This window comes from Pygocentrus nattereri, chromosome 14 (genome assembly GCF_015220715.1).
Source record: "Pygocentrus nattereri isolate fPygNat1 chromosome 14, fPygNat1.pri, whole genome shotgun sequence".
Lineage (NCBI taxonomy): Eukaryota > Metazoa > Chordata > Actinopteri > Characiformes > Serrasalmidae > Pygocentrus > Pygocentrus nattereri.
In genome coordinates this window covers 11,000,775-11,017,718 of record NC_051224.1, presented here as the reverse complement: position 1 = coordinate 11,017,718, position 16,944 = coordinate 11,000,775, and the positions used below count along the sequence as shown (strand labels likewise).

At 37.6% G+C, this 16,944-nt stretch overlaps 1 protein-coding gene across 3 annotated transcripts; it reads right to left on the bottom strand.

Moving 5' to 3' along the window:
* Positions 1-3,152: 3,152 nt before the first annotated feature.
* Positions 3,153-10,131, bottom strand: hoxb10a (homeobox B10a). 3 transcript variants are annotated; one of them, XM_017685346.2, is made up of 3 exons: positions 10,091-10,131; positions 7,834-8,431; positions 3,153-6,495 (listed from the first exon to the last, which is right to left on the bottom strand). In XM_017685346.2, the coding sequence occupies exons 2-3, from the start codon at positions 8,423-8,425 to the stop codon at positions 6,218-6,220; spliced, it is 870 nt and encodes a 289-aa protein (XP_017540835.1). In that variant the 5' UTR covers positions 8,426-8,431; positions 10,091-10,131; the 3' UTR covers positions 3,153-6,217. The 3 variants fall into 3 exon arrangements, with proteins under 3 accessions (XP_017540835.1, XP_017540828.1, XP_017540820.1); XM_017685339.2 differs by having other exon boundaries at positions 7,834-9,975; positions 10,091-10,114; XM_017685331.2 differs by lacking the exon at positions 10,091-10,131 and having other exon boundaries at positions 7,834-10,084.
* Positions 10,132-16,944: the final 6,813 nt, after the last annotated feature.

The following is a 16,944-nucleotide window of genomic DNA, read 5'->3' as shown; positions in this document are numbered from 1 at the left end:
GCGCTCCAGAGAAAAAGTCAGATTAAGGCACACTTGCTTTGAAACTTTTTTTTTTTTTTGCAATCGCCATACAGAGAATTGCGCTACAAGCGCTATATGCTGATTGTGACGTCACATTTTGTATGTTGCGTGGCACATTAGCCTCTTTTGTCTTCGTAAACGTCCAGCATATAAACAATATTACCTCCTTACATGCCCAGCTAAAACAAGGTGCCTTCCAATGACGGAATAGTTCACGCAATAAAGGTGAAAGTATTTAGAGTTTGTGTTTTTTTTAATGCACAGTTGTGACAGATATTTAAAAAATAATTTAAAAGTCTTCTGAATGTTTAAGATAACAGAGTAGTTTAGTTACTACTGTGCTATTACATGTAGCTTTTAAAAATGCGAACACAATTTTAATTTTGCATTTGGCGCTGAGCTAATTTTATGCACACCCTGTAACTATGAGCAAACAGGGCCAATGTCATAATGAGACACATTCGGGCAATAAGCTCTGGGAAAACCAGAAAGCCACAAAAATGTGAAGCACCTAAAGGCTAAATTAAAACCTTACTGCTTTCCTAGTCATTTGAGATAATTAATAGTAGGCCTAGAAAATAAACACTGTGGGTTGCATTTGTGTCTTTATCTTCTAGAATTTTGAAGGTTGCTGCAGTACAAAAAAGCACATAGATCAATTTTTGTGATTTTTATTTTTCTATATCTTTTGAACCCTGCAGATGTCCTTTAGGTTGCGTGAAAAATCAAGTATAAATGTATCAATAGCAATGCTTAAAAATGCTTGTAAATAAGTTCTTTAACTTACGCTAACACTGCTGCAAAGTTACTATTTGTTTGGAGATGAATGTCTTCTTTGATATATATATATATATATATATATATATATATATGATATATATATATGGCGAAGTTTACATATTAATAAAATAAAGGCATAATAATTTTTAAGTGTAAACGGTTCAGCTGCAGTGGCTATGCATTGACCACACCGCAATTCCAAGGTGGTACCAACTCTTCTACTACTGTGCACACCTCTGGAAAGAATTGCCCTCTGCCTGGATCATATTCAGTTCCCTAACACATCACCACCAGCACAGGATCACACCCCTGCTTCGCTAAGCAGCTGTCAACGGTATGAACGAACAAAGTTAACCACGTCTCAATCTACAGTCTTTCATTTGATTGTGGACAAAGGTTATTTTTGATCTGCAGTATTGCATACAAAATACCAACATCTATCTATCTATCTATCTATCTATCTATCTATCTATCTATCTATCTATCTATCTATCTATCTATCTATCTATCTATCTATCTATCTATCTATTCAAAGGCGAGATTATGTTAATTAGGCCACTATTGTATCTACTTTGTTATCCAAAAATATCATGTTTACTATTCCTGGCTTTAAACAAGGCGAAGGCAATTGCTACAAACGTGGTACACCATACAACTGCTGTTAATACACCCAAGAGCAGCGTGATTTAATATTAAGAGTGTATATACATAAACTTCAACACAATGATCATAATACCTAATCTCACCGCTCAGGCACCATAGGTCTATGTATATAATCTTTCAAGTTTTAATGGGAACTAACAACAATACAAAAAAACAGCAAAAACAACACCAGAGATAACAATAATTTCATTGCATGTACGTTAAGTGGTATGTACACTGCAAGTGTTAACAACATTTAAACTAAGTTAGTGGTAAACGTAGAAATGATATACGTTCGGTTGCACTTGTCACATTTTAGACTCGTTTTATATATGTTGCAAATTTAAAAAAAATAATAAATGAGATTCTTTTAAAGAAATCTAATGTCTCATATAATCTAACTGGGCAAATTTTGAGGCTATAAAACATCCATAAACTAAACATGACCTGTTTACAGATCAGTGTATATGCTACTTGGACGGAATGATTAAAGAAAGCACGATTTTCCACTATGCATGTCTAGACATATCAAAAAATGAATATATGTGCTTTGTAAAAATTAGCAGTACACTAAAAGTACTACACTGAATTATCTTAATTCAAACGTCTACTTGAATAAAATGCATCCTAAATCAATTGCTGCCGAGACATAACGTTTATAACGGGGGTAGCATTGTGTACTGTGTGCTAATTATTAAATGAAGTTTTAGATTTTTGTAACATTTAGATACCAAACCTCAAAACGTCTTTATGCTGGGGAATGGGGATCCAGTCTGGCAGTTCCGATGACATTGAAGTTGTTTGGCAAAACAACACCACTGAGCATTTTAAAAAGTTTATTTTTAATTAAGCCTACGCCATACTTATCTAACACATCGAGAATCTTTCCTATTCGCCCGGCAACAGGATCCATTGAATGCATGTACTACTCATCCAGACAAGCACATAAACCTAACCACACACATGCATGCACGCACGCACGCACGCACGCACGCACGCACGCACGCACGCACGCACACACACACACACACACACACACACACACACACACACATTAATGGACTTACATGGTGAAATAGAGTTAAGAAATAGCATGCACTTGCACATTTGCGATTTTTCAAAATATTTTCATGATAAAGTTGATAAAGCGTAAACAATATCATGTAATCATTCAGAGTGGATATTCATTCTAGAGAATGGCGCGGAGTCAGAACATTTCGCAGCAGTGGCGATAAGAACCAGACGTCTGAAGAGTTCAGTGTCTTCAAAAGGAACATTACAGAAAGTTATTATTTGTTTCTTGATTGCTGATCTATTACTGTTTGACAGTCTTCAGAATACGTTTTGGCCTACAACATGTTCTTAAAATCTAGCCATGGCGTAATTACATGCATGACGTTCTGAGGACAAATAGCTCCTAAAGAACATATTTATCAGAGTTACCATTGTTTTATGATAATACTCACTGCATATACAAAACTCAAAACGTGTAGGTTCACTGCTCATTTTGGATATTAGATCTGCAGATATTGCGACCATTTCCTATCACCACCATATAAATCTGAGTCGGTGTGTGTCACTACAGTGAATCTCTTTACATCAAACCGGTCGGAAAGATTTGTTTACATTATGCAACAATTTTGGAAAATAAATAAATAAATATCTGTGGAATTCCCTACCGTGTCTCATCTGTGGCGCATAATCAAAGATTAATTTAAACTGTTCTTTATTTTCATTAGATTTTCTCATTAGCTATGCATATTTGACCTAGCAGTTCATCACATTAGCTGACAATGTCTTTCTAGCCATTTTTAGACTATGTCACAGTTTGTCACAGTGATATCATGGCTGCAAATCACAAATCAATGCATGAAAGATTAATACCATAACTGATCAAAAGAAGCTTTTTCTAAACCATGCCTTCAGACATATATTAGTCAACTCCACGGCCAGGAGTTAAAACAAGTTCGTGTGAAAATGAAGAAGTCTGATGTGTTCTGGGTGGTAAGATTTACAACTGCTGCGCGCTGAAACATTCATAAAAGGTATTATGTTTGTAAATGAACCGATGATCGCAAAGGAACGGACTGGATAAGTCATACCAGGCCTCCACGCTGCTCTGCGTGCAACAGGTCGGTTAATGTCAGCAAGCTGTTTTGGATCTGCTAGAGACAAAAGATAAAACTGTTATAAGCGTATAATTTTGCACAAATTATCTTAGGTTCTTTATTAGGGACAACTCTTGGTTACGGCGGTGCATTGGTGTGTATCAGCTGGAGTAATCCAGGCAGTTTCAGGTTCCTGTGTTATCAAACGTCCAGCCCAACAACGTGAAACTACCTAAATCACACACCAGCTTGACCTTCTGTGCGTTCAAAGACGAAACTGTGGACGAGGGCCGGCAAGCGGAGAGAAACACGGAGCTGGAGTGCTGGAGAGTCCACTCGGATTTTAGCAACGTAGTCCAAATGCAGGGAATCATGTGTCTCTTCAGAGTGTACAACTAACACCACAAGACATATACATTAAAGCAAAAAGAAGATAAAACAATATATAGAGCCCAGAATGATGCTGTTAACATGCACATGTTGTGAGGTTAAATTAATTTATGATGCCGAAATTTCAGGGGATTGTTCAAGCAGTTACCCGGTATAAAGTCATTTAAGTTCACAAGCACATCCGGTCCTTTGACTTTAGCAGCCTGGCTTAGTAATAAAAAGCGACTCAATTGCCCCTGTTAAAAAGGGGGGCCCTGTGTGGCCAATGACGCTGGGAACTGTGGACTCCAAACATGGCGACTCCCAAAAGCACATACGTAGTCACTGGCTCAAACAAAAGGGCAGCAGGCTGTATTTTGTGCGTTGTATCCACATATGTTCTAAATTATTTTTTAACGCTCCAACCATTCAGAGCGAGCTGCGCATCCTGGGAAAAATGAAAGGTACACACCATAATAGAGATACATTTTAACTTCGCTTCAAACAGAGATGGAAGGCAAAACTTCTCTGACATTAGAATAACATGAAGGTCATGTCTCCGTTTGATATTGGTAAATTGCCATGTCTTTCCATGCATTCCCTGAGAGATATACACAAGGTCAATTCTCTCCTGCCTTTCCAAGACAAAGATAATCTATTAACGTTTCTTTAAGGCGGACGTTTCACTGGTCTTCAACAAGGGCTCAGGATAGTAGGCCATGTGGGCTGAATTAATAAATCCTTGAACATCCTGTTGTTTGCAACTTGACTTTTGAACTTCGTACGGTTGTATTTTCAAGATTACGAGGCAGAGTTCAACAATTATTCCAGAAAAAGCAAAGACATCTGTTGTGCACGCGCACACTCAGTAACTAAGATTACATTCTCGGTTTTATCAGCAGCATTGAGCCATTATTTAAATGTAGGAAACGTTATTATGGGCTTTTTTTAAATCTGACTTTAACCTGTCGAATTCCAATTGGAGATCTACTAGCTTGTCTTCTTTCTGGAATCCGATAGACATGTTAAAACTCAACGATATGCAATACTGCTGTGCGTCAAAAAGGAAATGAGTGTACACCAGTCAGACATGTCACTTATAGATGTTATCGCTGTAGTAACTTTTTTCAAAACCAGCTAAAGCGAATATCTCCTAGCATCAGTTGAAATTAAATATTTCTAAATTAAAACCTGATAAGTGAATACCTTCTAGCATAATTTCAAAACATGGTTTTCTGGTTTAAAATATAATAATAAAAACAAAATAAAAGTAAATCAGTCAACTCAGTTTCTCCATGTAAAAAATGCAATATATGGACCACACATGGGTAATACACGCATTTAGTGTCCGCAATCTGATCTACTGTAGTGGGACTACACCGTCAAAAAAGAGAAATGTAATTAACCTGGCTGCTTTTTAATTTTTGAGTGAAAAGTTAATCAACAGAACATTCCAAATTCTGTTCTACATTCTTTTGATTCACAAAAGTTCATTCAAAACTTTTTCTAAGCCGCCTGTTTTTTCTTTTTTTTTTTTTGTTAAAACACGAAAACATTTTTGCAGTGCACTAGGCAATTGAATGCAATAAATCAGATTTCGTGCTAAATCACATCAAAATATTGGGAAATGTTCTATTGAGAATTTTTAATAGGCTTCATACTTGTATGATTATCTACAACATTTATTATTAATATTTCAAAATACCATATTTTCCACATCGAAAATTACTAATAATCAGAAATAATCAAATACAACCAGTAGCGGCTGAAAAAAAAAACATCCAAGGCATGGAAGCAGACAAACTTTACCTCCAACTATAATTAATTTTCAGCTTCCCAAAAACTAATCTACCTGTGCTTGATGCAGCCATGCTTTATTTTCTGTTTTAACTTGCCACTTATTGTGCTATTTTTGTTATTGGGCCCCACTTTATTTGCTCGCCCTATCCATAATAAATAAAACCGATAAATAATCTCGTGGTTTTCTTTACATAAACTGTGAACAACAGTCTTGATGATGGAATGAGAAGAAAACTATTTGGTCTCTTTTGAGGGAAGAAGAAATGCCTCAAATGGAAGGAATAAAGTGCACGTAAGTTCATGAAAGATTTTAAAAGCCAGCACTGAACCTTTTTGAAAAGCGTTCTGTTGGCAATGCTGAGAAAATGCTCTCGTCTTCATGTGAAAACAGTTGTCTAATCCGTCAGCTTTAACGTAATCCAACAAGTGTGCTGAACATTCAGTCCTTGCTGTATTGGCTACAGTCTTGGTAAGTCTATACAATGACCCACAACAAATCACATTGATAAATGAGTGCCCGCATCCCTCGTCCTGTGCTCCCGCGTCATTTTCTTTAGTTTCATCCTGCGATTTTGAAACCAGATTTTAACTTGACGGTCAGTGAGATTGACGCTGCGGCTGATCTCCAGGCGGCGCTCTCGAGTCAGGTACATGTTGAAGAGGAATTCTTTTTCAAGTTCCAGGATTTGGTGTTTGCTGTAAGGACACCGCTTCTTCCTCCCCGCTTTCGCCGACAACCAGCCACTCGTAGCGTTATCGAAGGTCACGTCTTCAGCTGAAAATGAGAGAACAGACGCCTTTTTAACAAAAATAACTAGCAGGTTAGTTTTATGACAAGACGAAAAGCAAATATTTTACGACAAGAGGTAAACCCATTAGCCTTCAGCTATGGATTGTGTGTCACTGAGCCATGGACTGAAAGAGTTCGTGTGGTAGTGGGAGAAACTGAAACGTACAGACGAATTCAATTAAAGTATGTCCACACAGCCTTGAAGTTTCATACATGAATTTGGGAGTCTGCTTTCTTTGTGAAATAAAAACACGTGTTTTGTTTAAAAGAGCTTGTTCAACTGCATTTGAAAAATAAAACAAAAACACTCAACTCCTTCAAAAGGTATTCAAAGAAAATAAGCACCAAAATGAGCATTATTCTGGGTCTATTTGGGCAAGTCTAACCGGTTTTCTTTACTCCAGTGTCTTTGCACACACCACAGTGGATATATTAATCAAGCTTATAACACGAAAGCGAACAATGAATGAAAATGTTACTTTGTGCGCCTAATATCTCACTTAAATATCTCTCCCCTCGGATGTGTTTGAACATGAATTCACCTGCCCACCCTGGATCTGGAGTTGTTGACACTGCCTTCGTAAAAGAACCCAAGAAAAAGGCATTAAAATAAAGTAGTGGATCTTTCCGAAACTGTGGCAAATTTACCAACCACACTTGAGCTTCTGCATGTAGATTTCCAGTCCCAGGCATGTGTCACATTTGTTCGAAAGTGATAAATGTAAAGTGAAACACGAATAAATAATATGTGAAGTGTGTTCTTCTACAACTGAAAGAAGGAACTGCTTACTGAGAAATTCAAAAACATAGACAGCTAAAGAGAAATCCACAAATAAATTCAGTTCCAAGATTTAACTACATGGCAAGAATTTAGCTGTGGGTTCCATTTTTCATTTAGTCCTGTACTAAATGCACATTGCTGCTAATTAGTGTATTTAAACCGAGCGCTATATTCACCTGTATGAAGACCAATGCTTCCAGAATTACACACTGCGTTTTGTTTTATCCTGTGAACTGACTGTGGTCTATTTGCTATGTTCGCGTGCCCTAAAGCAATAACACACCTGGCCCACTCGACTCCCAATTGACAATGGAGCCTTCCGCTGTTTTGATGTTCTCTGAAGCGTTGTGTGAAAGAGCAATTCACTTTGTCTGGGGTGGCTTCGTGCAATAAATTAATTTATTAATTTAGCAGTTCGCTAACTCCTTTTGTGCTCCCTCGTCTATTACTGTTAACAACCTTCGTAAAAAGAAATAAAACGTGCTTTTGGTCAGCTGGAGACGTGCTATCCTGTGTTATTTCTTACAGTTTTGTATACCCACCTTGTGCCTCGTCTCGGGGAGGTTTGGTGTCCTCGAAAAGGTCTATAAAAGGTTTGTCTGGCTGTAAACAAGGCGGCTCTGTGGCGTCTGTGTTGCTTTGACTTTTGTCTGAAGTGACGAGTGTAGCGTCCCGACTTCTGCAGCTTTCGCTCCCTTGGCTTGGGCATTCTGTGCAGTCGAATGTCAAGTTATGGCTTATAGGTTTGTTGTCAGAGTCCGGATAAGGTTGCCGTGAGAAGCTTATATTGTACAACTGGTGGGAATGCGGCAGGCTGACTGGGAGAGCGCCGGCAGTGCTATGCGATGTGGGGGTTTTGTGTCCGGGGTAACAGGACGGTTCCGGACGGAAATAGCCCGAGACGTGGCCAGTGTTGTTCAAGGAGCCCACCTCTGTCATGAATCTACTGAACACTGGGACATCAAGAGGCTGCTGCGTTGAATTTCTGTCCGAGTCCAGGGTAAGATACGAGACGGTTTTTCGACCTAATTCACTAAAAGGACATGCGCTGACCTGTGGAAATCGAGCAGAACTCAAGCATGAATCTTCCCAGGTCCTAGCTCCATGGTGGATTTGGTGCCGCGAAAGAGCCATAGCTTCCTGTACCGGTGACAGATGATGCTGGTTTAATCTCTGGAATGCTAAAGACTCTGACAGTATTGCCCAGTTAGTCTGCAATTGACAGTCCGTGTCAGGGCGGGCGTCTTGTTGAGTCATGCTCAAGTGTCCCTTTGGACTTTGGCTAGCCAAAGAATTAACCTCGGCGGTCGCGAAAACAGACCTTTCAGAGTATGACACTGCTACGGCATATTTTTGCCAAGGCGAAAAGATCGCTCACGGTTCGTTTTTCAGCCAGCTCGGCGCTCGCAGGCTCCTTCCAGCCCAGAGCCCAATAGCGACTGTGGTTCACGGGCAAGCTCCTCCCCTTGCAGGACTCCTTCATTCAAGTGCTTGATCAAACGATGGCTTACTCTCCGTTACATACACTTTACATCAATCCTTAACCCTAAAAAAAATCTCCAACCTTAAAGCTGTATATCAAACAATTAATAATGTGTATAAAGCAATTAAAAAAATAGACCACGACATGGTCGAATATAATTTGACCGGAACTTTTAGAGAATATAACGCCTTTGTAATCGACTAATGTCACAATGATATATCAATGTAATATTTGTTTTGCTGGCATAAATAACATTATTTCAAGAAAAAAAAATATCTTAGCTGTGGATATATTCATGCTCGATACTGAATGTGTAAGTACATATTATTATTATTATTATTAGTAGTCGTAGTAGTAGTAGTAGTATTAGTATTATTATTATTATTATCTTTTACAAACATAGCTCAAAATTGGTATCTCTCTATTATGGGGATCCTCTAAACAGTAGACTCACAAATCTGATAAACATAAACTGCCCTCATTTCTGTGGGCCTACATCCTTCCAGCAAAACCAAATTTTCTCCCTCTCGGTAACTCAGCATAGATAAAAAAATAATATAATATTACATGAATGTATTTATCAGTACGTTATTATCTGGGAGCATTTTGGTGTTATTAATGGATTATTGTTTGCCGAATTAAATCAGCTGCTGTTTGTATTAGAATAGACAGTGAGTTGCGTTGGGTTTAAGGAAATGTCTTAAACTTTGTGCTGTTAAACATTTCGAAATAGTATATTTGCATATGTATTATTGATTAAAGTGTGCTAAAATGATTAACATAAATAACCTAAAATACACGATACGTTGTCTTATAGGCTCTTTATCGAGCACATTCACCTCCAGATGTCGCTGTACGACTGAAATCACAAGAGCCAAGTCCACGTTGAGTCTACGAGTTCTGTGTTCATTCACATCGAATTTAATGCATAGCCTAAGTGAACTGTTATTTAGGTTCGAAACTCGCTTATCGAACGTGTCTATATAAGCAGACTCGCAATTATGAACTGAATAGCATGTCGGTTATTCAGTGAAATTGTTTCATAAAAGAGATTTATTCTGCTTAATTATTTATTTTGTCGCCTACTGTTTTCTTGCGTCGTGTCCATTTGTCATTGGACAATATTTAAATTGTGGCTAACCAAATGTAAATGTGATATGGTTTGGGCTTGCCATTTGAGGAACGATCAAGTTGTTGCAAGCTAAAAAGAAACAACAAAACAGGATAACGTCCGTGTTGGAGACTTTTACATAAGCTTCAAATTCAAAAGCGCGGTTTCTGAAACACGAAACACACCAAAACAAAATACAACTTACATTCTAATCCAGCACATTCTAGGTATGAGTCGACGATCAGCAGGAGAATAACATGTGTATCCATATTTCTTCACATGTTCACTCCGTTCATAATAACTTGCGCCAGACTCTTGTAGGCCTCGCTCTTCAAGTCTTCCACCCAAAAGAGAAATTTTGACGTTGACGACGGAAGGACGTCGAGTAGCGGTTGTTTGGTTTTTGTCTGGCCAGCTGCAGTAAACCCAGAAACGACAGACTAACGGCGGGATGGACGTGAAATCCTGGACAACACATTCGTTTTGTTTTCCAGTGAAAGAAAGCAACAAAGAAAGGATAACACAAGGCTCATTTTGCACAGCATGCCTTCCAGTTTTTAATCATAAACAGAATCGTTAGTCCCACCCAAATGACGAGGCGATCTTTGGCCAAAACGAATGTAAGCTAACTGTAGCCATGACAACTGAACCCCCCATTTGCTGTAAAGTTTTACTGCCAGACACTACACAGCATGTGCCTGGTGTGGAAAAGAGAAGAGAGCAGTATTATTTAGGGTTTTCCTGCGCTATCTGTGATATATAGTTCCTTTAATAAAGGAAACACCATCCTTTCTGATCTTGTTTGAGCAGCAAATGCACACTGGTATCAAACTGGAGAGTCACATCAGATAACGAACTTCGAAGTCTTGCGTAAGGATGCGATTTGATTGCAGTTTATATGGTCCGTAGTCTAATCTGAGTTACCAAGCATTTCTCTTTATGTCCAAAGAGAGCATGTAGGTATAAAATGAATTTGAAATATTTTACTCTCAAATCCATTCCTCACAATGTCTCTAGATGAACAGAATAAATGGTATTAAGTAGTTTGGTCATTGTTAAATATATAACAAAACTGTGACGTGCCATGAGTTCTTGATGGTCAGTAATATTTTTCTATCAAAATTATCCTAAATCGCTTATTTCAAGAGTAAGAATCAATATTTTCAATATTTAAGTTATGTTCAGAGTTAAATGCGATGTAGATTGAAAAGCGAAGTCTGTGCGTATACTGTGCGTAATGGCTATGCACTAATATAACTCATTAAAAGCTGAAATGGCTTTGAGCTGATTAAACAGGATCAAGACCATCTCAAAATTACGCTTATATTCTGAAATTACTTACAAGTTCACACAGCCGACTGTTTCTAAATTTTGGATGGTCAGTGTCAGCAAGGCCCTACCATACTGAAGCTTTTATTGTTTCATTGTTTTAGTGTTTTGGCTCAATTCATAAACTAGCACAACTGATCATAATTATACCAAAAGTATTGAAAAAAATATCCTTTTCTCCGAAGCAACTCTTGCATATTCATGAGAATTTGGACTCGATTGAAAAAGACTGACAAAGATTTGAAAGTGATTAAAATATATATATAAAAAATTGCATGCTAAAGTATAGCAATACATAGGCCTCAAGAAAAAAGGAAAACGTTTTATTTTTGCATTAAGTGTCGCGTCAGGGTATTTGGCATATTCTCTTTGTGACCTATATGACCATGTAGATACTGATATTAGCGGTTAAATATATGTTGTACAAAGTATTTACAAAACATCCTAAAAAAAATACATTTTTTCTCTTTGTTGGACAAATGTACAACTGACTTATAAAGCAATAATGTTATTTGAATAAAATACTACTATTTTTTATTTACAATTTTCCCTTTACCCACAGCAATATATATATATATATATATATATATATATATATATATGTGTGTGTGTGTGTGTGTGTGTGTGTGTGTGTGTGTGTGTGTGTGTGTGTGTACAGCTTGATTCAAATAAATAGTTTAATAAATTCAAATAAAGTTTAATAAACAAATAGCTTATCGATGAATAAACAGATTATTTTATATATTCTGTGGGCATGTCCATGAGGTGTACATGAAAACGTGATGGGAATCATTGTTTGGTTTGATAGGCCAGTCCATTCACACTACTGGGAAAAATGCATGGGAAGTTTTTCTCAGTGCAGGATCTGCACATATATGATTTAAAGTACTACAGAGGACATCCATATGCCACATGCCAAAGCATAGCTAAACATTTTTCCACATAAGCACCAGCTGTAAGCAATGCAGAGAAGCCCCAGGTAGAACCCATAACTTATCCTGATGTCTACTGCAGAGGTAGCCCCCATCTCTTCTCATCTGCATGTGAGGAATTAACTAATGATATAGCAAGAAGTGAAAAGGTTTAGCAACAGAAAGGATTCTTCTATTGTTGGTTCTCAAACAAATCATATACAACATATCCTTAATCAATCTGAAGAACCATTTCACCATACAAAAGATACCTTTAAGCATATAAATTGTCCTTTTTAATAAATATGTTTTAATATATTGTTTATTATATCTCTTCCAATATGATGTATGTGCTATGTAAGCAGCACTATAGGGGAGACATCTGTTTTAAAGACCTGATTGTCATTCTAAATTGTACAACCCCAATTCCAATGAAGTTGGGATGTTGGGTAAAACATAAATAAAAACAGAATACGATGATTTGCAAATCCTTTTCAACTTATACTCAATTGAATACAAAACAACGACAAGATATTTACTGTTCAAATGCATAAACTTAGTTTTTTTTTTAAATATTTACTCATTTTGAATTTGATGCATGCAACACACTCCAAAGAAGTTGGGACAGGGGCATGTTTACCACTGTGTTACATCACCTTTGCTTTTAACAACACTCAATAAGCATTTGGGAACTGAGGACACTAATTGTTTTTTTGTTTTTTTTATTGAAGCTTGGTGGAATTCTTTCCCATTCTTGCTTGATGTACAACTTCAGCTGCTCAACAGTCTGGGGTCTCCATTGTCGTATTTTGCACTTCAGAATGTGCCACACATTTTCAATGGGAGACAGGTCTGGACTGCAGGCAGACCAGTATATATTTGGAGCATATATTGCTCCAAAACCTGTATGTACCTTTTAGCATTAACAGCGTTACCCATGCCATGGGCACTAACACACCCCATACCATCAGAGATGCTGGCTTTTGAACTTTGCGCTGATAACAATCTGGACAGTCCTTTTCCTCTTTGGCCCAGAGGACACAACATCCATGATTTCCAAAAACAATTTGAAATATGGACTTGTCAGACCACAGGACACTTTTTCACTTTGCATCAGTCCATCTCAAATGAACTTGGGCCCAGAGAAGCCAGCAGTGTTTCTGGGTGTTCTTGATATATGGCTTTTGCTTTGCATGGCAGCTTGCACTTGTAGATGGAGCGACGAACTGTGTTCACTGACAATGGTTTTCTGAAGTGTTCCTGAGCCCATGTGGTAATATCTGTTACAGAATGATGTTGGTTTTTAATGCAATGCCTGAAAAATCAAAGGTCACGGGCATTCAATGTTGGTTTTCTGCCTTGCCGCTTATTTGCAGAGATTTCACCAGATTCTCTGAATCTTTTGATGATATTATGGACTGTAGATGATGAAATCCCTAAATTCCTTGCAAAAGCACATTGAGAAATGTTGTTTTTAAACTGTTGGACTACTTGCTCACGCAGTTGTTCACAAAGTGGTGAACCTCACCCCATCCTTGTTTGTGAACAGGGATGCTCCATTTATTATCAATCATGACACTCACCTGTTTCCAATTAACCTGTTCACCTGTGGAATGTTCCAAACAGGTGTTTTTTGAGCATTCCTCAACTTTCCTAGTCTTTTGTTGCCCCTGTCCCAACTTCTTTGGAATGTATTGCAGGCATCAAATTCAAAATGAGTGAATATTTGCAAAAAACAATAAAGTTTATCCATTTGAACATTAAATATCCAGTCTTTGTAGTGTATTCAATTGAATATAAGTTGAAAAGGATTTGCAAATCATTGTATTCTTCATTTATGTTTTATACAACGTCCCAACTTCATTGGAATTGGGGTTGTATGTATAGTTTGTGCACACCGCGTGTGTTTATGTATTGAGTCAGTGAAACATTGTCAGTGAAATAAATTACCTGCGTTTTGCTTAACAGCAAAAATAATGTGTTACCATTGTGTTTCCATTTCAACTCTGGCTTAGTTTACCTTGGTATAAATATTACTTTCCTGCACATCACATTTGTCTTTTTACTTACTTGTTATTATCAATACTCTGTGCTTATTTAAATGAACGACATCAAATTAAAGTTTTCCAGGACTCCCTTCAGCGTAATACTAAGTAGCAATAAAGGTGGAACGTGGCTTGTTTTGAACTGGTAAGGTATGATATTTTCAGGAATTATAATGAACAGCAGTAAAGTCCTACAAGTGTCATACTGCTCGACGGCCACAAGATGTCGATATTGCACAATCTCTATGGAGACGTGACGCAGGTTGAGAAAGACACAAAGAAAGACAGAACATATTCGACAAATCAGCACATTTGAATACCCTTTTTCTCTTGGTCGGCTTGTTTTAGCATCATAAGATGTCTTGAGCAATCACCATCCATACTACTAATCACACATCACCAAAGCCCACGATATAAACTGGAATATGGAAACGCAGAAAAAAATAAAACATTAATTAAATAATTATAATAAAAGGAAGAGGTTCAAATTTTGTGTTCCATTTTTATGCGAACTGGACAGTCAGCATTTATCACTGGACACGGATGAATTCTTTCATTGTTGTGTATTTCAGTGACTTTTTTACAGTCGCCAACAGACAATTAAGTCAAAGAACACACGCACAATGTCCCGGGTGACTATCAGAGCGAGAACAATTCAATAAAGAGACGTCCTGTAAAACCTCCAGTCAGTGTCGTCATTGAGAGGCTAACCGTTTTTCCCCCTTTTTTCAGAATCGTAAAATTCCAAGTCGTGTTCAAATCAGAGCTTCACACAGACCTCTGATGTGACCTTGTTTGCCCGTGAAGGACGAACGCCGAAGAACTCCTCGCTCTGGCTGACTGAAGCCTCTTATCACAAAACACCGGTCACTTCAAAGCACATTCCAACACTCCAATCAAAAGAAAACTAAAATCGTGTCCAAGGGCACATCTACTGTCGCTTGAGGCTTGTGGTGGCAGCTTTTGGCCGGAAGGTGGCAGAAGAGGAATCAGACTAACTGTATCGACGTGGTCATGCACTGTTCATTAAAAATTTACATTTAATCAATGTATGTTTGCACGTTTATATTAACAGTAAGAGGGTATTTGCTTCAGAAATACCCTATTCACGATATACACTCTAGTTTTCAATAGCCTACAACTTTTAATGCATGAGCTTCTGTTATGCTGCCCAGGGACGGATGTGCTCCTCTCTTGGTCAGATGTGTTGCAAACAATGAAAATAAATTATAAGGGGAAGAAATCCAAGACCAAGAAGACCAAGTTGTCACTGACATATAAAATGCAAACATATGTTAAAACACAGATCAAACACAGAGGAGACAAAGGAGATTTTCCATACACTGCTAGAAATAAAGATATTGTGCAGGTCCATATTCATTCATCATGATACAAACAATGTAAATGTGCTCTCAAATGTACAACCGTGCTTTGAAAAACCGTGTTTTAAAACAGAACAATAAACTTAAAAGTCCTGGAGCTGAGATGGGGTGTGTGGAGTCAGTACAACTTAGAAAATATCATTTCAGTAGATTATGGTACAGTTACGTTCCCTGACTAAAGGCATTGAGATGTACCCTTAAGGGTACCACCCCAATGAGAAGAAAGGTACTGCCCCAGTGATAGTTTCATATTTTTTTCTGAGAGTCTAATTGGAGTTACACAAATTATTCAAAGATACAGTGAAAATTCCAAACAACCTGGTAGATCTGGTAGAGCACCAAAACAGCAAGTTGCTTTAAAAGAATGGAAGCTGTAATAAAGGCAGATGATGGGCATCCTAAATACAGAATATATGTTATTATTAGTGCTGGAGTTTATATATTCATATATTTTTCCTCTGACATAAAAGTAAATTGTAATTACTGGCCACTTTCCCTGGAAATGAAGCACAGTCTCAGACATTTACATAATACAGTAGATTAAACTGGGTGTACTAAAACATCACTAATTACAAGTTATGGAGCACAATGGACTGGTCGTCTGAAAGTGACACAAAGTAAAACATTGTGGGTCACTGCAAATCAGCATAGGGCACTTCAGGGAAAAGAAATCTTTCTCAAGTATGTTCAGGAACATGGAGTTATGAACTATTGTGTGATCAGGTATATTGGTGTATACTTCTAAAGGCAATACAAGACATAATACAATATAAAAAACAAATAAAACTCATGTTCTTAACAGTGATGGCCAGCCCACATTAAAATACAGCTTGCAGTGATGGGAAGATATCCTTTTGCTAGTCATTAAATACACTGCTCTATGATATAAAACAATGGTGTCCAATATTTTTTGCAAAGGGACTGTGTGGCAGGAGGTTTTTTTCATTCAAGCAAAGCAGGAGCATGTAGGAACAGGAGCATAAAACTTGCAGCCACAATGGCTATTTGTAAATAAGATTGGACACTCCACAAACATGTATGTACATTACATAATCAAGCACTGATAATAAACTTCTATTGTTTCTATTGTCAAAACATGCTGTTTTGGAATGGAAGTTCTAGTTTCAGTCTTATGTTTTGCCTTTTGTTATCAGTCCACATGCTCAGATATTTATAAAATGCACTCAGTCATGCAACTCAGTCAAAGATGCACTGTGTAAACAGTGGACAGTCAGACCATAAGGGTCAGAAAATTCACTTGACTCTGAGAATAGCGTACTCTGTCCATGCTTTATTCAACACTAACATGAAACTGTACCAGGAACACTGAATCGAGCCAGCTCTTCTGCTATTTGCAGTTCTTCCAAAACCAGTATTAGAGGAGGCCCAAGG

Bases quoted from the DNA above. Each gene is read 5' to 3' on its own strand.
- hoxb10a (XM_017685339.2), bottom strand. From the start codon at position 8,548: ATGACTCAACAAGACGCCCGCCCTGACACGGACTGTCAATTGCAGACT. The intron at 6,496-7,833 runs GTGGGTATACAA...TCTCATTTTCAG, and splicing joins TCCCCGAGACGAGGCACAAG to CTGAAGACGTGACCTTCGAT.